Source organism: Bos taurus, chromosome 6, assembly GCF_002263795.3.
Source record: "Bos taurus isolate L1 Dominette 01449 registration number 42190680 breed Hereford chromosome 6, ARS-UCD2.0, whole genome shotgun sequence".
NCBI lineage: Eukaryota > Metazoa > Chordata > Mammalia > Artiodactyla > Bovidae > Bos > Bos taurus.
Window position 1 is genome coordinate 105,088,492 of NC_037333.1, and position 24,563 is coordinate 105,113,054.

The window sequence follows — 24,563 nt, forward strand, 5'->3', positions numbered from 1 at the left end:
TCCAACTCTTTGCGACCCCACAGGGTGTAGCCCACCAGGCTCCTCTGTCCATGGGATTCTCCAGGCAAGAATACTGGAGTGGATTGCCATGCCCTCCTCCAGGGGATCTTCCCCACCCAGGGATCGAATCCACATCGCATACATCTCCTGCATTAGCAGGTGGGTTCTTTACCACTGAGCCACCTGGGAAGCCCCCAGTCCTCTTGTACTTAAATGCATTTCTGCAGTGATAGGCAGAAATCGGTCCTTTGGGTGGTCTCCCCATCCAGGGCCAGCAAGGAGGACCTGCTGGACTGGCCTTGTCCCCACAGGGAGGGCCCGCACATCACACAAGCTGCCTGTCTCATTTGGCTTCCTCCACGAAGCCATCTCTCTCTCCCTGCATCATCTTACAGAGCTGCATGGTAACTGCCTCTGTCTCTGCTTCCACTGAGGTTTATTTGATCTGGCAGTTTGAGGGCGCTGAACTGCATGGAGACACAAAGTCTGGAGCATGTCCTGCGGCGGACCCTCCCATGGACTATGATTTGTGTTGACCTCACCCCAACACAACCGTGCTCTCTCTGGTTGCCTGATCGACTCCATCCACTGAGGCAGATGGTGCAGTGGAAGGAGCTGCTATTCTGGGAGGCGGGCAAGGCAGGATTTCAATCCCAGGGCTGCCTCTGGTGACCTGAGGGTCTGGAGGCAAATGATTTCACGTCTTTTAGTCTCTGTTCTCTGAAAGAAGGTAATCATACTTGCAGGGTAGTGGTGAAAGCTTTTTAAATGAAAGTTTTCTTAAAGCATCCTTTCTCTAATGGGTGCACAGCACACATCAGGCATCAGTCTGGAAGATTCCCGTCTCTCTATGGAGATGCCACTGCTTCTGGGTAAAGGAGGACATGGGACAGTTGTGTGCAAGCCCAGGGTGGAAGCATCTCTTATCTGCCTCCATCCAGCCTCCTCCCTGTGGGATGGACCTGTAACCGGGAAGGGTTACTTTTAAATTTACACTGGATCTGCTTCTGCGACTTTAACTCTTTGTTATAAATGGTGGCCTGCCCCAGGGAGATAACCTGAGCCTCCCACCTCAGAAAGACTGTAAGAAAGTGAAACTAACACATTCCCCTGCCTGAAGCCATTCTAGGGGACTTTTGCAAGGATTGAATCATCTTTTTACCTTATTTCCTCACCTGCCCCCCACCCCCCCACCTCTGATCCATAAAAGAACCTGGTAACCAGGCCCTGACAAGGTGGTTATTTTGAGGTGCTAGCCTGCCATCTTTTCGGTCAGCTGGCTTTCCAAACAGTTGTGTTCCTTGCCTCAACACCTGGTCTCTCGGATTCATTGTCCAGTCGTGCGGCAAGCAGAGCGAGCTTGGACTCAGTAACAGACCTTTAAGGGACTTTGCAGGAGCTGGTGGGAGGAGGATTTGGGCCTCCTTGACCCCCTGCCTCTGATGCCCTAAAGCCGTATGCAGGTCAGGAAGCAACAGTTAGAACTGGACATGGAACAACAGACTGGTTCCAAATAGGAAAAGGAGTTCGTCAAGGCTGTATATTGTCACCCTGTTTATTTAACTTATATGCAGAGTACATCATGAGAAACGCTGGACTGGAAGAAACACAAGCTGGAATCAAGATTGCCGGGAGAAATATCAATAACCTCAGATATGTAGATGACACCACCCTTATGGCAGAAAGTGAAGAGGAACTCAAAAGCCTCTTGATGAAAGTGAAAGTAGAGAGTGAAAAAGTTGGCTTTAAAGCTCAACATTCAGAAAATGAAGATCATGGCATCCGGTCCCATCACTTCATGGCAAATAGATGGGGAAATAGTGGAAACAGTGTCAGACTTTATTTTTCTGGGCTCCAAAATCACTACAGATGGTGACTGCAGCCATGAAATCAAAAGATGCTTACTCCTTGGAAGGAAAGTTTTGACCAACCTAGATAGCATATTCAAAAGCAGAGACATTACTTTGCCAACAAAGGTTCGTCTAGTCAAGGCTATGGTTTTTCCAGTGGTCATGTATGGATGTGAGAGTTGGACTGTGAAGAAGGCTGAGCGCCAAAGAATTGATGCTTTTGAACTGTGGTGTTGGAGAAGCCTCGTGAGAATCCCTTGGACTGCAAGGAGATCCAAACAGTCCATTCTGAAGATCAGCCCTGGGATTTATTTGGAAGGAATGATGCTAAAGCTGAAACTCCAGTACTTTGGCCACCTCATGCGAAGAGTTGACTCACTGGAAAAGACTCTGATGCTGGGAGGGATCGGGGGCAAGAGGAGAAGGGGACGCCAGAGGATGAGATGGCTGGATGGCATCACTGACTCGATGGACGTGAGTCTGAGTGAACTCCAGGAGTTGGTGATGGACAGGGAGGCCTGGCTTGCTTCGATTCATGTGGTCGCAAAGAGTCGGACACGACTGAGTGACTGATCTGATCTGATCTGATCTGACCCCCTGCCTCTGATGCCCTAAAGCCCTCCTTCTTAACTCAGGACAGGTGTTCTAGAGACAAAGTATAACATGCAAATGATATGCAAATCATTTTCATCTCTCAACAGCCTGGAAGGGGACATTGCCAGAGGATCAAAGACCACACACAGATGACAAGGCAAGAGCTGGACAGAGACCCAGGCCTGTGCTTCCTGCAGTGCGTTCTTCCCACTGCATGGGCTGTGCTGGGCTCTGAGCCCAGGTTCAGTTCAGTTCAGGCACTCACTTGTGTCCGACTCTTTGCGACCCCATGGGCTGCAGCACGACACGCCTCCCTGTCCATCGCCAACTCCCGGAGTTTACTCAGACTCATTTCCATTGATGATGCCATCCAACCATCTCATCCTCTGTTGTCTCCTTCTCCTCCCACCTTCAATCTTTCCCAGCATCAGGGTCTTTTCCAATGAGTCAGCTCTTCACATCAGGTGGCCAAAGTATTGAAGTTTCAGCTTCAGCATCAGTCCTTCTAGTGAACACCCAGGACTGATTTCCTTTATGATGGACTGGCTGGATCTCCTTGAAGTCCAAGGGACTCTCAAGAGTCTTCTCCAACACCACAGTTCAAAAGCATCAGTTCTTCAGTGCTCAGCTTTCTTTATAATCCAGCTCTCACATCTGTAAATGACTACTGGAAAAACCATAGCTTTGACTAGATAGACCTTTGTTGGTAAAGTAATGTCTCTGCTTTTTAATATGCTGTCTAGGTTAGTCATAGTTTTTCTTCCAAGGAGTAAGCATCTTTTAATTTCATGGCTCAGTCACCATCTGTAGTGATTTTGGAGCCCCTCAAAATAAAGTCTCTCACTGTTTCCATTGTGTCCCCATCTATTTCCCATGAAGTGATGGGACTGGATGCCATGATCTTAGTTTTCTGAATGTTGAGTTTTAAGCCAACATTTCCTCTTTCACTTTCATTAAGAGGCTCTTTAGTTCTTCTTCAGTTTCTGCCATAAGGGTGGTGTCATCTGCATATCTGAGGTCATTGATATTTCTCCTGGCAATCTTGATTCCAGCATGTGCTTCATTCAGACCAGAATTTCGCATAATGTACTCTGCATGTAAGTTAAATAGGCAGGGTGACAATATACAGCCTTGACGTACTCCTTTCCCGATTTGGAACCAGTCTATTGTTCCATGTCCGGTTCTACCTGTTGCTTCTTGACCTGCGTTCAGATTTCTCAGGAGGCAGGTAAGGTGGTCTAGTATTCCCATTTCTTTAAGAAATTTCCACAGTTTGTTGTGATCCACACAGTCAAAGGCTTTGGTGTAGTCAATAAAGCAAAAGTAGATGTTTTTCTGGAACTCTCTGGCTTTTTCAATGATCCAGTGGATACTGGCAATTTGATCTCTGGTTCCTCTAGCTTTTCTAAATCCAGCTTGAACATCTGGAAGTTCACGGTTCACATACTGTTGAAGCCTGGCTTGAAGGATTTTGAGAATTACTTTACTAGCGTGTGAGATGAGTGCAATTGTGTGGTATGTTGTACATTCTTTGACATTGCCTTTCTTTGGGATTGGGATGAAAACTGACCTTTTCCAGTCCTGAGGTCACTGCTGAGTCTTCCAAATTTGCTGGCATATTGAGTGCGGCACTTTCACAGCATTAGAAATACAGGGGATACAGCATCAGGGGATACAGGAACTGAGCTGTTATGGCAACTCATCCCCAAACTGGCAAGTTTCATGTTGAGAGCTGAACATAGACAGTTGAATCTAGAACTTCTACTCTGGCACACACTGGGGTGGCCACTTGGAAGGGCCCTCATTTAGCATTCTCTCCTGTCACGGGGACAGAGCAAATTCTTCTAGTGAGATGGTCTCAGTTATGAGGGTAACAGAACATTTAATTTCTCTAGTTTGAGTTAGGAATTTATCTGGGAAGAAACCTTGAAATGAAACCTGTTCATAATGCTTCTGTTCTTGTGATGAGAAGTTCTGTGCAGAGTATGACTTGGGGTTCTGAATTCCTAATGATGCTTAGACAAATGAGATGGACACTCACATGGCCTGGTTCCAGGCTGGCAGAGGGGGAGGGGTCACACTTTGCTACAAACCTGTCTCAGGCTCTCCTGCCTCCCACCCTCCCTTCCTTCTCCCAGCCTTGTCTCCCTTCCTTTCTATTGTTTATTCAGTACCGTGGGGAACAACATGCCTGTCCTTGCCCTCCCAGATCTAGTCTAGCAGGGAAAGGATATGTTATACAACAGTCACACAGGTAAAGAGTTCAAGGGGCACACTAGCTCCCCAGGAATGCTGTGACCCTTGGGCCCCCACAGAGTGGACAAATATGCTGGCAGTAAAAGGCCGTGAGTGAAAAAGGTGGCTTAAAGCTCAACATTCAGAAAACTAAGGTCATGGCATCTGGTCCCATCACTTCATGGCAAATAGATGGGGAAACAGTGGAAACAGTGGCAGACTTTATTTCTTTGGGCTCTAAAATCACTGCAGATGGTGACTGCAACCATGAAATTAAAAGACGCTTACTCCTTGGAAGGAAAGTTATGACCAACCTAGACAGCATATTCAAAAGCAGAGACATTACTTTGCCAAAAAAGGTCCGTCTAGTCAAAGGCTATGGTTTTTCCAGTAGTCATGTACAGATGTGAGAGCTGGACTATAAAGAAACCTGAGCACTGAAGAACTAACTGATGCTTTTGAACTGTGGTGTTGGAGAAGACTCTTGAGAGTCCCTTGGACTTCAAGGAGATCCAACCAGTCCATCCTAAAGGAGGTCAGTCCTGGATGTTCATTGAAAGGACTGATGCTGAAGCTGAAACTCCAATACTTTGGCCACCTGATGTGAAGAGCTGACTCATTTGAAAAGACCCTGATGCTGGGAAAGATTGAGGGCAGGAGGAGAAGGGGATGACAGAGGATGAGATGGTTGGATGGCATCACTCACTCAATGGACATGAGTTTGGGTAAACTCCAGGAGTTGGTGATGGACAGGGAGGCCTGTTGTTCATGGGGTCGCAAAGAGTCAGACACGACTGAGTTACTGAACTGAACTGAACTGAACATCTAGAATGAATATTATCAGACCCACATGGCTTCCTACCAGCCTGCGCTCTGAGCCTCCCCACTCATGTTTTACGTTTATTCTGACAAGATTAGGAGTCTTGCTTCCCAAGTATGGTGCATGTCAGAAGCAGCAAAGTTTAAGTGTGTGGCATTGAGAAAGAAGAAAGCACTGCTAGGAACAGTCTTGCTGATACCAGCTAAGAGGAAGGGGGATCTAAAAGAGGCCCATCAGTTACCATCAGAGATAGTGTCTGTCCATAATTTCATCGAGCTTCCCTGGTGGCTCAGATGATAAAGAATCTGCTTGCAACGCGGGAGATCTGGGTTCAATCCCTGGGTCAGAAGGATCCCTGGAGAAGGGAATGGCAACCCACTCCAGTATTCTTGCCTGAAGAATTCCATGGACAGAGGCTACAGTCCATGGGGAAGCAAAGAGTTGGACACGAACTGAGCAACTAACACAAACACACATGATTTCATGCAATCCTCATGGTAGCTGTGAAAAAAAAAAAAAAAAAAAAGAATCTATATCTCCATTTTCCATAAGAGGAAACTGAGGACTGGAGGAGTTGGTATGATTGGCCTCCTCTGTTGAAGAAGGGAGAAATTCAAAAGAAGGAAGGGTAACCTAAGGAGATGAGAGTTCCACTGTCATTCTTCACATTCTAGAAGATTCCAGAACGTTCAAGAAAACTATGGCTTTCTTGTCTCAGGTTTGGCAATCCAGTCAAATTTTCCCCTCAAGGACTTGGTAGGAAGTGCACCCTCCCTACCCCTGTTCTTACCTCCTACTCCTTTCCTCACATAACACTCAGCTGCCTCCATGCGTCATGGGCTGCTGGAGACCCATGGACCCTGGGAAGGGTCTCCATCCTCAATGATGGTTATGGGGAGGGAGCAGCATCAGAGAGACTGAATCTTTGCACAGAAACCAAAAACACAAGTCTGTTTTTTTGAGCAAAGAACAAATTGTTGGAGGAAGGCAGCTACACAAAATAATTTTAAGTGACAGGTCTAATTTTAGAGACGAGAACTTGAAAGTTACTGTGAGAAGGAGGGGAAAAACAATCTGATGCTGAAAAGGGAATGAGAAATAACTAAATGTTATGTTCAACTTTCACTTGATTTCTAAAGAGTGTGAAAACCATTCATCGACTCTTTAGCAAAAAAAAAAAGTACTGAACAATATGTAATGCTTGTTTAGGACAGTGATTCTCGACTGGGGGCAATTTTTGTCCCCAGGGGACATTTTGCCATGATGGAGACATGTTTGTTTGTTGCATGAACTGTCACCTAGGGAGTAGAGGTCTGGTAAGCTGCAAAACATCCTAGAGTGTATACTAAAATTCTACGACAATGAATTTTCCAGCCCCAAATGTGCATAGTGCTAAGGCTGAGAAAGACTGGTTCAGTGCAGGGTATAAGGTCTCAGAGATGGGCTGGGGAATCTGTCAGGGCCCTGCTGCCAGGACGTGTAACCCACCATGACCTTGAGCAAGTCCTTGATCCTCTGCAAGCCTCAGCTTCTTCATTTAGAAAACGGGGATGGAGCCACCTACCCTGCAAGACGTTTGGGTCCAGAATAAAGTGATGAATGGAGATGCCTAGCAGTGTTTATGCCTGTCTTAACATATAGACTGTGTCCCCCAACATTCATTGTTGTTGTTCAGTCATTAAGTTGTGTCCAACTCTCTGGGACCCCACGGACTGTAGCATGCCAGGCTCCTCTGTCCTCAACTATCTCCCAAAGTTTGCTCAAATTCATGTCCATTGAATAGGTGATGTTATCTAACCATCTCATCTTCTGTCATCCCCTTTTCCTCCTGCCCTCAATCTTTCCCAGCATCAGGGTCTTTCTCAATGAGTTGACTCTTTGCATCAGGTAACCAAAGTACTGGAGCTTCAGCTTCAGCATCAGTCCTTCCAATGAATATTCAGGATTGATTTCCTTTAGGATTGACTGGTTGGATCTCCTTGCAGTCCAATGGACTTTCAAGAGTCTTCTCCATCACCACAATTCAAAAGCATTAATTCTTCAGCACTCAGCATTCTTTATGATCCCCCCACATAATTTCTGGTAAAACTAAGGGGACAGAGCAAGTATTAAAGTGCATTTAGAGGCTTTCATCTGTGTTAGCTAGCTCTCTCCTTTGATCTTGTGAATTATTTGGGGGTAGAAGGTAGCTTTTTCCAGGTACAGGGAGGGAGCTTGGACTAGGGCATAGGACAGTGGGCTCTGAGGCTGGGATTTGCTGCTCACCGGCACTTGTCCTTTAGTATGTAAGAATGAGGGCTTCCCTGAATGCTCAGTTGGTAAAGAATCTGCCTGCAATGCAGGAGACCCTGGTTTGATTCTTGGGTCAGGAAGATTTGCTGGAGAAGGGATAGGCTACCCACTCCAGTATTCTGGCCTGGAGAATTTCATGGACTGTATAGTCCATGGAGTCGCAAAGAGGCGGATACGACTCAGCGACTTTCACTTCACTTCACTTCATGTAAGAATGAAGTAGGACTTGTCCCCTTGACTGCCTAGGGATGACCTAGGGACCCAACCCGGTGACATACACGTATACTCTGAAGCATGGAGTCAAACTGGGGTAGTTGCCAGGGGCTGGGAGTGGGGGAAACTCAGTGTCATTAATGAATAGGTATAAAGTTTCAGTTTAAGCAAGATGAACAAGCTCTAAAGATCTGTACAATATGATGCCCATGGTTAACAATGTCATATTGTGCATTTAAACGTTTGTGAAGAAGATAAATGTCATGCTAAATGTCCTTACAATGATAAGATGGAGGACTTCCCAGGTGGCACAGTGGATAAGAATCCGCCTGACGATACAGGCGACACGGGTTTGATCCCTGGCCTGGAAAGAGTTCATGTTGTCGGAGCAACTAAGGCGGCGCACCACGACTACTGAGCCTGTGCTCTAGAGCCCGTGAGCCACAACTACTGAGCCCGTGCTCCCCAGCTGCTGAAGCCTGTGCTCCACAGCTGGAGAAGCCACTGCCATGAGACGACTGTGCACCACAGCTAGAGCAGCCCCTCCACTCTCCACAATTAGAGAAAGCCCACGAACAGCAATGAAAGGCCTAGCATGGCCAAAGTAAGTAAATAAATAAATAAATTTTAAAAAAGAAAGAAAAAAAAAGAGTTGGAAAGTAGTCAACGCAAAGGAAAGTGACTGAGATCTCAGATCTGCTGGCTCTGGGAGCAGAGATTTTTTTTTTCTCCATCTATGCTTATGCAGTGGGGCTTACAGAAACACTCAAGTGGAATTTACAAAGTAATACAGCATATGCAAATTGGAAAATTATGTCTCACAGAAGGAGAGAATTCTGTTTAGAAATGTCATGGTTCTCTATCTAAATGTCTCATTACATACAGATTCCATATGTGGCTTTACAATTCCACGTGTTAACTTTAAGAAACAGATGCTTTCTCTCTCTGCTTACTCAGAACAGGGAGGGAGCATTTGAAACAGTCTAGCACAACAGAGGTCCATGTAGTCAAAGCTATGGATTTTCCAGTAGTTATGTATGGATGTGAGAACAGAGAATTGACTTTTTGAAGTGTGGTGCTAGAGAAGACTCTTGAAAGTCCCTGGGAAAGCAAAGAGATCAAACCAGTTAATCCTAAAGAAAATCAACCCTGAATACTCTTTGGTAGGACTGATGCTGAAGCTGAAGCATCAATACTTTGTCCACCTGAAGAGCCGACTCATTGGAAAAGACCCTGATGTTGGGAAAGATTAAAGCCAAGAGAAGGGGACAACAGAGGATGAGATGGTTGGATAGCATCACCAACTCGATGGATATGAACTTGGGCAAGCTCTGGGAGATGGTGAGGGACAGGGAAGCCTGGCATGCTGCAGTCTATGGGGTTGCAAAGAGTTGGACACGACTTGGTGATTCAACAATAAGCACGACCTTGGTCTTATCCAGAGGAGGCAACAATAGGACTAGATCAAGGTCAGGCAAGTTAACCCAGGTGCCCCTCCTTCTGCTGACACAACTAGACCAAGGTTAAGCAAATAAGCCACAAGACGATTTCACTTCATCCTGATATTTCCAACAAAAGATGCAAGAGAAAAAAGAGAAATGAGGCTGAACACTGGGTTGTTAACTTCCCCCCCATCCCCTACCCCCTGACTGGAACTACTCCCCTTTCAGGTTGCCTTCCCTACCCACCCACAAACATCCTCCCTGCTGACTCTGGTATGCCAGGGCAACTCTTTCATCTGGGCTTCTTCAGAAGTTCCCTTCTCCTGCCCTCTGGGCCCAGCCACACTTGTCCTGAGCTATGTAACTGACCTCGAGGGAATCTGATTCCTTCAGTGCAGGAATCTCCTCTATGTATTCCTGCCAAGTGGCTGGCCAGCTGGCTTGCACACTTTCACAAATGGGGAACTCACTACCCCTGGAGGCAATCCACTGTTTTCCAGAAGCAGCCATAACAGTAATGATCCTAAGTCTGCCTCCCTACTCCTAAATTTCTGAATTCTACATTTTGGAGCCCCTAAGAGAGAAGGGGAGGCTCTGTCCATTGGTGGGTTAGGGTACCCCAGAGAAGAAGACCCTCCTCTGGTTTACCTGCCCACATCGACTTGGGCCTCAAGAAACTTTTCTTTAAAGCCTTTAAATTTTATCAGGTCAAAATCATACATTGAAGCCAGCCCAACCAATGTTGTTGTTGAACAGTTGCTGAATCCGACTCTTTGCGACCCCACGGACTGCAGCATGCAAGGCTTCCTTGTCCTTCACTATCTCCTGGAGCTTGCTCAAACTCATGTCCATTGAGTCAGTGAAGCCATCCAACCATCTCATCCTCTGTTGTCCCCTTCTCCTCCTACCTTCAATCTTTCCCAGCATCAGCCCAGCCAAGGGTACCTTTCTTTAAATAATCTCAATGTCATGTCACTTACTTGTGACTTTCTAATATCTTCCTTAAGAAATATGACTTTTAGGCACTTCTCTGGTGGCCCAGTGGTTAAAAATCTGCCTTCCAATGCAGGGATGCAGGCTCCATCCCTGGGCGGGGAACTAAGATCCCACGTGCCGTGGGACAACTACAGAGCCCATGCTCTGGAGACTGAAAACACAACTAGAGAAAAATCTGCATGCTGCAAGGAAAGATCATGTGTGCCGCAACTAAGACCTGACACAGCCAAATAAATAAATATATATTTTAAAGACATATGATTTCTAAGTGTTTCTAGGGATAAGTAATTATAATGATAGCAGCATTTAGTAAGGGGTAATTCTGGGCTAGCTGCTTCATTGAACATCTCACATAGATTACCTCTTTCCATATTACATTATCCCATTTTACAGATATGGAAACTGATGGTCAGGTTACATGATTGCCCAGTGGCACAGAACTGGGCTAGAACCCAGGGCATACAGGGTCCAAGCCCTGGCCCACCTCCCCCCACCCTTCCCTCCGGTTCCTCTGTCTGTGCTGGGGCACTCACCGCATTGAGGCCAGAGAGCTGGTAGCAGGCCATGGAGATGACTGCGGTGATGAGCTGCCAGCGAACGAAGGGACTCCTGAGCAGCTCCAGCACAGATACCAGCCGGATGTTCCTCTGCACGCGGCTCTCCGCCAGGACCTCCTGCATCTCACGGGAGACGTCCTCTTTGCCCAAGAAGGTCCGGAAGGCTACCAATGGGGAGGAGCACGGATTTCAGTGGGGATTATTAGGACGTCCGCTGTGTCTGATGTTGGGGCCCCCGGGGATGGTCTGTCCCACCATCCAGACACACCGGATGGTTGTATATCAGAGATGGAGCTGGCAGGGGTCGTTGAGGCCATGGAGTGCCAAGCCCTTGTTTAAAAGTAAGAAAACAGGGACCTCCCTGATGGTCCAGTGGCCAAGAACTCTGTTCTCCCACTGCAGGGGTCCCAGGTTTGATCCCTGGTCAGGGAACTGAATCCCATAGGCCACAACTAAGCGTTCACATGTGACAATGAAGAGCAAGATTCTGCATGCTGCAAGTAAGACTGGAGCAGCCAAATAGATAAATTATATATACACACACACACAAAGACCCTGATTCTGGGAAGGATTGAAGGCAGGAGGAGAAGAGGATGACAAGGATGAGATGGTTGGATGGCAGCACCGATTCAATGGACACGAGTATGAGTAAACTCCAGGAGTTGGTGATGGACAGGGAAGCCTGGCGTGCGGCAGTCCATGGGGTTGCAAAGAGTTGGACATGACTGAGCGACTGACCTGAACTGATATATACAAAACAAAAGTAGGAAAACAGGAGGCCCACAGAGATGTAGTGACCTGCTCAAGGTCATTGAGTTGGCCAGGAGAAGAACCCCTAGAGAACCAGGCTCCTCTGATTGCCCCCACTGCAAAGCTGAGCACATCCAGGGTTCAAATCCCATCTCTACCTCTGGGTAGATGAGCAGCGTTCATGCCTCAAAAAGTTCCTGTAATGACCAAGTGATGTAACATATGCTAAACCCCTGGCTCCATGATGATGCACTGAGCACCTCCTGTCTGCCCAGCCCTGTGTGCTCATTCTCACTGGTGGCCTCTAGACGGAAGTCAGACTGCCACCTGACCAGGATGCCTGGAACGGGGATTGAACTAAATGATCTCCAGGGCCCTTTCCACACAGCCCTGTGAAACACAGAAAGCTGGATTGAAATATTCTCAAAGAGCCAGTCTTCCCAGGATTCAAGCTCACCCCTGTGACTCAGGCTTTCCCAGGCTGAACACTGCAAATTTCCAGCCTCAGTGAGCATGTCATCTTTTTTTTTTTTTTTTTTTTACCAAGCCCTTAATTGTGCAAACCGCCATGGATATATGCACGAAGCTGGGCTGTCTGATTAGACCCCCGAGATCACAATAATTAGATCTGGGGAGATGGTTTTAGAATGCAGATTTAAATATTCAGCACTTAGGTATTCATCCTCCTACAGGGGAGGTGGCTTGTGATGGCTCCTGGGGACAGTCCATTCCTGATACAGTGCGCATTATCCCTAAAAACACTGCTCTGAGCCTCAGGCCAGGTGAAACTGCTTTTCTTAAGTCGGAAAAATCAAAACATGGTTGTTAAATCTCTCCAGATTCTGCAAGCCCAGGAAGGCTCTGAGGTGTTATTTCCAGAAGTATAGTAAAAACCACCTCCGAATGTCTCTTTTGTAAGCTGTAATTTAATACCTTTCCCAGCATTTATTAAAGATAAGTGGAGGAAACAGCTGAGGGGGAAATGTTTCTGTAGCATTCACTAAACCATAGTATTTCTCAAAGTTCAAAAATGCAATATTCATGTCATAAAGTAAGCCTAGAGTTTCAGGGCAAGAAAATATTTCTCTCTTCTTCCTGACATACATAAATAAGGAGAACTTGAGAACCTTTTTTTTTTTTCCCCCTTTTCACTTCGGCTGCTGGGAAGCTCTCAGTTAAACTCATTGTTCAGCTCTTAGAGTTTCCTGGAGCAAAATTCTTTCTTCTTCCTCTTAAAAGTTCTGATCTCATTCTTTTTTAATTTTAAAAATTATTTATTTATTTTTGGTTGTACTGGGTCTTTGTTGCTGCCCCAACTTTTCTCTGTTTGCAGCGAGCAGGGGCTACTCTCTGAGTGCAGTACACAGGCTTCTCATTGTAGTGGCTTCTCTTCTCTCTGCACTTGGCCATGCCCTTCTCTCTACCGGGAATGCTCTTCCTGCCTTTCCTCGCCTGGCTAACTTTTCCCACTTCGAAGTCAGAGCCTGGGCTCTCACAGTCCCTTGCGCTTTTTCCTACCTTGGCACTTTCTCACCACACTTTCATCAGCGCCTGCTGTGAGCACCTGGAAGTCCAGTGCCTGGTGCCCGGGGGAGAGCAGGTGCCAAGTTGGTGTTTGTTGATCCTGTGGGGACAGTACTGGTCATGTAAAGGGATGGTCTCGTGTATGGTGGGCCGAAATCATGGGCTGTTCAGAGCCAGTTCTCAGTACAAACTTACTGAGCGTCTGCTGTGCTCCAGACACTGCACTGGGGAGGTGGTGTCTCCACTACAATCACATCACATTTCCAAATCAGTTTTTTTTGTGGAATTCCAATCCCAGGAGAGGCTCCATGGGAACAAGATTCCCTGATCAGAGAAGTTTAGTCTCACTGCATGAGTGCTAGCTCCCAGGGGTTCAAACTTTACATTAGACTAGCAAAGGTTGTGGACTTCTCTGGTGGTCCAGTGATTAAGAGTCTGCTTGCCAGTGCAGGGGACATGGGTTCAATCCCTGGTCTGGAAGGATTTCACATGCTGTGGAGCAACTAATCTTGTGCGCCACAGCTACTGAAGTCCTCTCATCCTAGAGCCTGTGCTTCACAAAAAGAGAAGCCTCTGCAATGAGAAGCCTGAACACCGCAACTAGGAAAAGACTATGTGTAGCTATGAAGACCCAGCACAGCCAAAATAAATAATAAAATTAAGAAAGAAAGAAAATTAAAACAAAAAAAGTAATGGTTCTGATAAGTCCTGTGAGAAAGACACCCATTTCATTTTGTTTAGATCCACATTTCCCAAATGTGTTTCCTGGTGCATCAACTAACATTGTGCAGAAGTACATCAAGAAGTGTGATTCTAACTTCACGTGGCAGTGTCACAGAGGGAGCAAATTCAGGACATCCTGGGAGCCGGGAGGGGAGCTCCATGGATGGCACTGGGCAGAGAGGAGGCAAATATCACCAGGTTACTCCCTATCTCTGTCTTTTAGGAGGCACTTTGAAGAGCAGAAAAAGCCAGGGGTAGGCAGAAGAATGACACCCATGTCAGTCCACATTCTAATCCCCAGTACCTGTGAATAAGTTAGCATTCATGGCCAAAGGGGCACTGCATATGTGATTAATGTAAAGGCCTTGAGATGGGGAGGTTATCCTGGATTATCTAGGTGGGCCCAATGTCATCACAAGGGTCCTTATAAAAGAAAGGTAGGAGGGTCAGAGTGAGAGAGAAACTGATGTGACCATGGAAACAGGGGTTGGAGGAGGGATGCACTTTAAAGGAGGAAGGGGTCACGAGCCAAGGAGTGCGGGCCACCTCTACGAGCTGGAAAAGGCCAGGAATGATTCTCCCCTGGAGCCCCCAGAAAGGATCCCAGCCCTGCCAGCACTTTGATATTAGCCTGTTGAGTCCTATTTTGCAGTTTTGACTTCCAGAACTATAAGGTAATAAATTGATGTTTTAAGCCACCAAAGGAAAACCAACGCAGAGCCACTGAAATGAGGAAGTTGTAGGTTCAACCCCACCACCACTCACTTTCTGCAGGACACGGGGAAAGCACCTGATCTTTCAAGCCTTAGGTCTTAACTGTAAGATGGGGCTGAGGCCACCTCTGTCTCCACGTCACTATGACAACCACCTGCAGAGTAGGCAAGGCACCAGGCAAAGCCTGGAGCATGGCTCAGCCTGGAGCTCAGTGCCATCAGCGACCCCTTTCAGGGACAAGTGCCCCGCTGGGAAGCTAGAGGGCATGAGTGAAACCAGCATCATGAAAGACTTAGTAAGGGCAAAGGGGGATGTGTCTGTCCAGTACTTCTAGGAATCTGGGAGGGAGAGCTTGGAAGGGATGGAGGTCACAGACTTGGGCCATGCAGTCGCAAGCCTACGGTTTAAGCACATAGCCCTAGATGGAGCGTCCTGGGTGGGTGGCCACAGAAGAGTCACTCAGCCTCTCTGGACTCCATCCTCACCTCTAATTCAGGGATGATACTCGTGTGAGCCTCTCGGGGTATAAGGACTGGGTGGTGGGCCCTCACCTGGAGGGGTGCCTGGTCCTGAAAAGTGCTTATTTGGTGCTCTAGAATAGTTGGGGAGCATGTTGGGGTGGGACCTCTGGGCTCACCCAGAAGCTTACCCTGGCTTCAGGCACGGGCCTTCCTGGTGCCAGCTCTCTCAGTTAGTGAGGATATAGGGCAGGGCTCTGCTGGCATCTGATTCTCCCTGAGTGGTCACAGCTGCCTGGGACTTGGGGTTGAGGGGGATTCTGAGGTTGTCCTCTCTGCCCAGTGGGGAAGAATGGGTGACGGACCAGGCAGAATCCAACAGAGCAGGCTGGTGGCTCATGTGCCACATGTTAGCTGGACCCACGTGGACAATACGTGCCAGGAGTGTCCAAGGGATGGGTCTGGGAGACCATTCATGGCCGGAGCCTGGATTTGGAAGTGGGTGATGGGGGAAAGGGGTGATGAGCTGGAGGCTGTGTGGTCCCGTGAGCTCCTATCCTCACCATCTAAGAGAGCTGAACCCGCATCCTGCCCACCCACACTTCATACCACAACATAGAGATATCAAGAAAAACAGGTGTTCTCGGCCAGGGCTGACTCACAGCCCTGAAATTTTCCAGCCCAATGATGCCCTTTCTGGAAGTGGAGCCTGAGCCTGGCAAACTCAGAGAAAGAACTGAAGGTTGAGGGCAGCCTGGTTCAGGCCCTGAAATAACCACAAAATGCTGTGCCCTGAGTAAAATGGGCACAGGTGTCTAGTGGAGAGGAGGCGACAGCCATGGAGACAGGCTGAGCTGGGTGCCACCCCAGATCTGCCGCCTGTCAGCCATGGAGCCCTGTAGGCCTCTGGAGCCTCACCCATCTCTTTCCCCGGATTCCAGAGGGGTGGAATGGCATGGCACTCTGGTACGGTGACACCCGCGAGGTCACCACACCTGTGACCGGTTGTGTAACAGTGGGTGGTGGTGTTTAAGAGCCCCGACTCTGGGGCCACTCTGGATGAGTCCCCATCCTGGCTTCACCACTTTTCACCTAGTCGGATGCCAGGCCAGTTATTTAATATTTCTGTGCCTTAGTTTTCTCATCTGTAAAATGGACAGAACAGCCCTGGGCTGCCAGCAGTATTAAACATCAGCACTCACGTATTCCTTTAAGCAGGGCTGGCTCTTAATGACCAGGAGGCACTGTAAGGCCACTAACTACGACAGAAGGCGCTTGCTACAGCCTCCTGGGGCTTGCTTCTTTTATCTTAACCTGACAATGACTACAAAACACTCTAACCTATGGTGGGTTGAATTCTGGCCCCATACACATATGTTCAAGTCCTAACCTACAGCTGGTTTATTTGGAAAAGGGATCTTTGCAGATGCAACTGTGGTATCAGTTAAGCTGAGGTCATCCTGGAGGAGGGTGGGCCCTGAATCCCATATGACTCTCGTCCTTGTAGGAAGAGGTAAAGAATCACAGACAGACAGACACCGGGGAGACGGCCGCATGACGGCAGAGGCAGGGGTTGGCGTGATGCGGCTGTTAAGCCAAGGAATGCAAAGGACTGCTGGTAACACCAGATGCTAGCAGGTAAAGCAGGTCCTGTTGACACCTTGATTTTGAACCTCTGGCCTCCAGGACCATGAGAAAATAAATTTCTGCTGCTTTAAAGCCTCCCAATTTGTGGTACTTTGTTCTAGCAGCAACCACCCGTGATCACCTTATGTTAGCATTTATCACATCATGCTAGAGCAAAGCACAGAACAATCTGGAGAACATGTTCTTATGATCCGGAGGGGCCCTGGGACAAGGCAGGCCAAGGGATTTTCTGGGGAGCCCAGGGTGATGGCCTTTGCAGTCACAGGTAAGGAAGCGCACTGAACTCAGCACAGCGTGGGCCTCAGCGCTTCTAAAAAGAGAGGTTTCATCGATACGTGGCTTTTCCCACTGTATTAGTATTTAAGAGGAGGAAATCACTGGGTTTTTAATTTAGGTTTGGTTCCTTTTTATTATTGACAGCAGTAGGATCCACAGTAGGCGTAGTAAAAAATACTGGAACTTATGTTCTAGTTTTATAACATTTCAACATGGACCAACCCTAGAGTTTTCACACGGCCCAAGTGAAGGGGCGTGAGGGCTCCGCCAATCACTGGAGCTGTCAGCCCTTCGTCTTCCTTTGTTTTTGGTGCAGAGTGATATATTAAAGTTACGTGTGTAATTTACTGGTTAGTGGATCTGAGAAGGGTAGTTTTCCGTTTTAACAGAATCAACCACGACAAGGAGATAGGCTACCCACTCCAGTATTCTTGGGCTTCCCTTGTGGCTCAGCTGGTAAAGAGTCCGCCTGCAATGCAGGAGACCTGGGTTGGATCCTGGGTTGGAAAGATCTTCTGGAGAAGGGAAAGGCTACCCACTCCAGTATTCTGGCCTGGAGAGTTCCATGGACTGTATAGCGCATGGGGTCACGAAGAGTTGGACACGACTGAGCAACTTTCACTTTCAACCATGACAAATGTACAGGCAGCTGATAAAGAATCCTCCAAAGAAATGACAGATTAAAGATAAAATGAACAAAGGCAGCACAAAGACAGAACAGCAGACCTGCCACCTCGCTCCAGGCATAAGCCTGTTGTCAGCTCCCGTGGCTGTGACAGGAGACGGCCTGGCAGAAAGTCTTAAAAGACAAGACAGAAGCAATCTATCTTTTCAAGGTAAGGTGACGTTTTTAACACAAGAGTGAGAGTAGCAACTTTTTGATGGAAGTTATTCTAAAAAAAGATGTTTGGAAATGCTTCTATCACCTTGTGGCTTGGAAACCAAACTGATGGACATAGGTCACCTATTCAAACGCTCAAATCTGCTCAGTAAAAAAAAATTTGCAAACATTAAAAAAAATTATTTCTGTTTGAAAATATTCCAGAAGAAGAGTTTCAGTGAGTTTTCCTAAATTTTGGTTGTTAAAATACGAAAAGGCAACATCTTCCGGTGATTCTGTGAGGACAGCCAAAAGACAGCTGGGAAGATGGAAATGTACCAGCTGCACTCTCGGAGCCTGTGAGTAACCACATCGCTTCCCTCTGGTCTTTAGGTGAAGGCCTGCGATCAGCCTCTGGAGCAGGGATCCCACTCACAGGGGCAGACGTCCATGCCAGGGTACAGATCATGCGCCATGCTGACAGGGGTGTCCTGCAGCTGGCTAATGGCCACCACTGCTGCCTCTGTCATCACCGGAGTCCCACCAGCTCCAGGGCAGGCCCTGATACTGGTGTGCAGCTTATGACACATCGTGCCAGAGACTGGGTCTCATTCAGGGCCTGGTATGCAGCAGGTGCTCAAACCACGCTGGAAAAATGTAACTGGACCCTACTCACATTTGCTGATGAGTTGGGCTTCTCTGGTGGCTCTGATGGTAAAGAATATGCCTGCAATGCGGGAGACCTGGCTTTGATCCCTGGGTTGGGAAGATCCCCTGGAGAAGGGAAAGGCTACCCACTCCTGTATTCTGGCCTGGAGAATTCCATGGACTGTATAGCCCATGGGGTCACAAAGAGTCAGACACGACTGAGCGACTTTCACTTTCACTTTAGTCCAGAGGAGAGGGGGCTCTGAGGGAGAAGTCTGTGTGTGGCTGGGGTTGGTCTTATTCTCCTTGGCCCAGAGTCAGACCAGGAGTAAGGGCAGAGCTGTGATGAATGGGATATCAGCTCGCCACAAGAAAGAACTGTTGGATTGATGTGTTCCAGGGTGGGCTGGGTGGTCTCTCGAGCAGTGAGTTCCCCATCCCTGGAGGTGTGCAAGGAGAGGCCTGATGACCACTCATTGGAGATGTTGTGGGAGGACCCCAGGCCTTAAACAGGAAGATGGGAAGGGGGACAAAGTCTCTAAACACAAGCACACAAACCCAGAAGTGTGCAGGTTCCATGGGAGGGGGGAGACACATCTGGGTGGTGGTGGGGGGCAGGGATTGAGACGGACACACACAGTTGTAACTAGCTGTCTGTGGAGAGAGAGGAGAGGGCTTTAGAAACGACTAATCTGTGAGTCATTTCCAAAAGTCATTCTCTATGGAAGACAACCCTCCCAGAGGAGTCCATCTTCCTGAATCCCCAAGCCACTTAAACAACTCACCTGTCTGCCCCAGAGCTTCCCCTCCGGCTCAGCCTCCCACCCACCCTTGCTTCTCAGGATTCACCTCTCTTTCATATGTCCTCTGTGTTCTAATCGCTAACTCCAAAGACCTTGAAAAAGGAGCGAGAATTTTCATTTCCCACCTGGAAAAAAACCCCTCTGGGGGCATGGTCAACTCTCGGGCTGGGAGTGGGAGGCATTTTGCAACTAATTCTTGTACCAGTTAAAGACTGGCCTTTACTCGAGGGGACTCAGAACACCAACCAGGGGCGAGGTGGTGAACATTTATTGTGCACCTATTGTGTGCCAGCGGAGAAGGCAATGGCACCCCACTCCAGTACTTTTGCCTGGAGAATCCCATGGATGGAGGAGCCTGGTAGGCTGCAGTCTATGGGATCGCTAAGAGTCGGACACGACTGAGCGACTTCACTTTCATTTCTCACTTTCATGCATTGGAGAAGGAAATGGCAACCCACTCCAGTGTTCTTGCCTGGAGAATCCCAGGGACGGGGGAGCCTGGTGGGCTGCCGTCTATGGGGTCACACAGAGTCGGACACGACTGAAGCGACTTAGCAGCAGCAGCATACCCAATCAAATGAAGAAGGGATTTTCAATAGAACACCTAGCATATTTGAAGAAGTAAATTGAAGATGATGTGCTACCTAATAACTTTAGATACAAGAGGAAGCAAAAAGTAGGAAGTATGAAAAGATCCTTAGGGTGGGGGATGGAATTCCCTCCCTATGCTTTCTCACGTAGTTTGTGAAGAAATAAGACCAGCAGTAAATATTGGTTTTGTTGTAATTATCATATATTTAGAATAGCCACTCCAGTACACTTGCCTGGAAAATCCCATGGATGGAGGAGCCTGGTGGGCTGCAGTCCATGGGGTCACTAAGAGTCAGACACGACTGAGCGACTTCACTTTCACTTTTCACTTTCATGCATTGGAGAAGGAAATGGCAACCCACTCCAGTGTTCTTGCCTGGAGAGTCCCAGGGGCGGGGGAGCCTGGTGGGCTACCGTTTATGGAGTCGCACAGAGTTGGACTCGACTGAATCGACTTAGCAGCAGCAGCAGCATTGTGTGCCAGGGGGTTTCCCTGGTGGCTCAGTGGTAAAGAATCCACCTGCAATGCAGGAGATGCAGGAGATATGGGTTCAACCCCTGGGTGGGGAAGATGCCCTGGAGGAGGGCATGGCAACCCACTCCAGTATTCTTGCCTGGGAGATCCCATGGACAGAGGAGCCTGGTGGGCTGCCATCCATGAAGTCGTAAAGAATCGGACATGACTGAAGTGACTCAAAGCACGGCACAGTGTGCCAGACCCTGGGCTGGGCGTCTTACAGACTTGGCTGCAATTCCTAGTGTGGTTTAGCCCCCTGAGCTTCAGAGACATTAGAAGACCTCCCAGAGATCCCAGGTAGAAAGGAGAGAGTCAGTGTTTCAGCCTGGATCCGTCTGATCATTCTTTCCACACACTTCAAAGGATGATGAAAAGACACAGCGGACCGGAGAAGCTACCAGAACCAGATTCAGTTCACTTCAATTAACCTGCGGCTTCTGAGAGCTTTGACATGCCGTAGGTGCCAAGGTCTACTACGTTAAGGAAAGAACAAGGCAGGGTCTCTGCTTGAAGGCGTTCTCTTGAGTGGGAGCCAGAGGCAACTTGCTACCACTCTGGGGGGTGGGGGGGGGGCGGAGATGGAGGTGGGGCCAGCAGAAGCTGCACAACCTCCCTGCAAGATCAGTGCTCTGACCGCTGTTAACAGAGGGGGAAACCAAGACTCAGTAGGACCACGGGATGTACCCACATCACACAGGAGAGCTGGCGTTTCCACTCCTACACTGCCCCTGCCCACGGGGTGATGCAGGCTTGGCCCAAAAGATGATGCTGATGGGAGGAGGTCACAGACGGTGCGGGCCTCCTGGTGTCACCCGAGCTTGCTCAAACTGCGTAACTGAGACTTCCTGCCTGTTGATAGCAGCTTCTCATTCTCCGTCCCCCACTCCAGTCCCTGGCACTCACTACTCCACAGCTGGACTGGATGAAATTGACTGTTTAATTAAATTAATTGATTAATTAATTTTAGGGGTAGCAACCCGCAAGAGGATGTACACTTATTTTTTTGAGTCTTTATGCAATTTGTTACAATACTGCTTCTGTCCTGTGCTTTGGGTTTTCTAGCTGCAAGGCGTGTTGGATCTTAGCTGCCTGGTCAGGGATGGAACTCACACCCTCTGTATTGGAAGGTGGAGTCTTAACCACTGGACCACCAAGGAAGTCCCTGAACTTGACTCTTTTAGATAGCTCATGTAAGTGAGAACATGCAGTGTCTGTCCTTCTGTGACTGACATCTGACTTAGCCTAATGTCCTCGAGATCCATCCATGTTGTCACCTGTTATAGGATGCCCTCCTTTTGCAAGGCCAAATAATGTTCCATGGTAAGTATATCACATTTTCTCAATCCATTCACTCAAAACCGAACATTTAGGTTGTTTCCGTATCTTGGCTATTGTAAACCGTGCTGCAGTGCTAGTAGGAACAGGAATGCTAATAGCTCTTAGAGATCTTCCTTTTGATTCTTACGGACCAATGGAATAGAACAGAGAACCTAGAAACAAACCCATGTGTAGAGGGTCAACTGGGCTTCCTTGGTGGCTCAGATGGTAAAGAGTCCGCCTGCAATGCAGGAGATGTGGGTTCAATCCCTGGGTCGGGAAGATCCCCTGGAGAAGGGAATGGCAACACACTCCCATATTCTTGCCTGGGAAATCCTATGGACAGAGGATCCTAGCGGGCTACAGTCCACAAGGTTGCAAAGAGTCAGACACGACTGACCAACTAACACACTTACAATCAGGAAATGGCAATGTAGGTGTATGAACCCCAGCAGTCTGGCTCAGAAAAACTAAGGTCCTAACCTCCACGGCGTGCTACCTCTCTGCAGCTCTGCAAAACCTACAGAGGTTCTTCATTCTCCTTCCAGGGCCCTGAGTTCCATCGGTAACACACACAAGTGAGTACACACACACACACACACACACACACACACACACGTGCTTGCTTGCTATCTAAGCTGCCTCAATTTTCTCCTTGACGTCTATAAAGTGAAAGACGGAGTTCTAATACGTAATCAAGAGAGGAAAACGAAGCCTCTAGTGGGTGGTGTGGTGAGGCCACTTGACCTTGAACCCCTGGCTTCTTCATCTCTACGAGGACCTGCGTGCAGACGCCCTCGCAGCGCTGCGGTGCTCAGTGTCCCACATGCCAGTACAAGGGCTTGTAAAAGTCAGTGCCACTCCTGCTCCTATAAACCACTGACATGGGAGCAAAAAGCTAGTGGCAGGACGATCATGGTTGTCTAGCAGGTTAGAACCACGGGGGCACCGTCAGGTTTGGGCTGGTCCTTCCCTGATCTTGGCCTGCAGCTCCGCTCCTCTCCTGCTCCTTCGGGGATGGGGAGGGGCAGTGAGAGCCCCATGGACACAGGCCAGGAGAAAGAGCCTGGTTCCAGCTCAGACACTGACTTGCCCAGGGCCTCCGGCCAGGCGTTCACGCCTCTGCTGTCTGCAAAAAGCAGGCACTGTGTTTGTGCCAAGTCACTTCAGTTGTGTTCGACTCTTTGCGACCTCATGGACTGTGTAGCCCACCAGGCTCCTCTGTCCATGGGATTCTCTAGGCAAGAATCCTGGAGTGGGTTGCTGTGCCCTCCTCCAGGGGATCTTCCCCACTCAGGGACTGAACCCACATCTCTCACGTCACCTGTATTGGCATGGCTCATTTATAATCCCTGAGACTGGAGGAGGGTCTAGGCTGAGCTCAGCTACTCTCCCCCAGATGCATTCTGTTTGAGCCAAACTCTGTCCTCCTGCTTTTCAGTCACCTGTGTAGATCCCAGATTCTGTGGTTTTATAGACCAAGACAAACTTGGGTGTAAGAACTGGCCCCAGCACTTACTGAGTGACTTTTGGTAGGTTGTACCAACCTCCCCAAGTCTCTGTTTTCTGACCTGTAAAATGGGAGTGAGAACTCAGATCTCGTAGGTGGGGAGGGGTGTAACAGGCGAGCCATGGGGACAGGACAGGTGCCACAGGTCCTTAGCGCGTGCCAGCCAGCCCTCCTCCTTTCTCTCGGGTCATTGCACGGAGTTAGGACCTCCTCCACCTGTGCACCTGTGCTTCAGGCAGGCCATGTTTGTTTCCTCATGACAGTGTATTAAAAAGCAGAGACATTGCTTTGCCAACAAAGGTCCATACAGTCAAAGCTATGGTTTTTCCAGTAGTCATGTACAGATGTGAGAGTTGGACCAAAAAGAAAACTGAGGGCTGAAGAATTGATGCTTTTGAGCTGTGCTGTTGGAGAAGACTCTTGAGAGTCCCTTGGACTGCAAGGAGACCCAACCAGTCTATCCTAAGGTAAATCAGTCCTGAATATTCATTGGAAAGACTAATGCTGAAGCTGAAACTCCAATACTTTTGCACCTGATGTGAACAGCCGACTCACTGGAAAAGACCCTGATGCTGGGAAAGATTGAAGGCAGGAGGAAAAGGGGACGACAGAGGATGAGATGACTGGATGGCATCACTCACTCAGTGGACATGAGTTTGAGCAAACTCCAGGAGATGGTGAACGACAGAAAAACTGACGTGGCTGCAGTCTATGGGGTCATAAAGAGTCGGAAACAACTTAGCGACTGAACAACATTCAGTGCACATTTACTGAACATCTTCTAGACACCAAAAGCTAGCCTTCTGTGAGCCCTCATCTCAGTTACAAGTGCTAGGAATTTGACTTCAGGGAAGAGTGGCTTTCAGATTGTACATCAGTCTCCATGTCTCAGCACGACCACTTTGAGCTGGGGCCTTTCCTGAACACTTCATCAACATTCCACGTCTGGTTCTGTCCCTCTCAGCACATGTTCAGACATCCCTGCCTGCAGAGTTTTCCTGCCACTGTGAGAGGCTACAAGCAGTCTCCAAATTAGGTGACTTTGTACAAACACACATGCTTCGCTTTGACCTGGAAAATCTACCCTGAGGCAGACTTCTTAGGTACAGAAGAAGAAACTATCAAGGCAAAAACATCAGAAGGGCCAAAGAGACTCTCTGAAACATCTCCCTGGTGAAAACGGCTGGTCTGCATCCTACAGCACCCTCATCCCTGTCTCCCCCTCTTAACCTTCTTCTCCTTCACGTTTCCGGGCAGGTCAACCTC

General features: G+C 48.3%; 1 protein-coding gene and 1 non-coding gene across 12 annotated transcripts in view; one reads left to right on the plus strand and one right to left on the minus strand.

Moving 5' to 3' along the window:
* SLC2A9 (solute carrier family 2 member 9) overlaps positions 1 to 24,563 on the minus strand; it is a 280,693-nt gene that overhangs the window by 144,106 nt on the left and 112,024 nt on the right. For all 11 annotated transcript variants that reach the window (XR_009494947.1, XM_059887811.1, XM_015471765.3 and 8 more), the window contains one exon: positions 10,976 to 11,163. Coding sequence is in view for 10 of the 11 variants with exons in the window: in XM_059887811.1 (XP_059743794.1) it covers positions 10,976 to 11,163 (188 nt within the window). In the remaining variant the exon portion in view is untranslated. The remainder of the gene's footprint in view (positions 1 to 10,975; positions 11,164 to 24,563) is intronic.
* TRNAG-CCC (transfer RNA glycine (anticodon CCC)) lies at positions 11,358 to 11,431 on the plus strand. The gene has a single exon. It is a non-coding gene; the product is annotated as a tRNA-Gly (tRNA).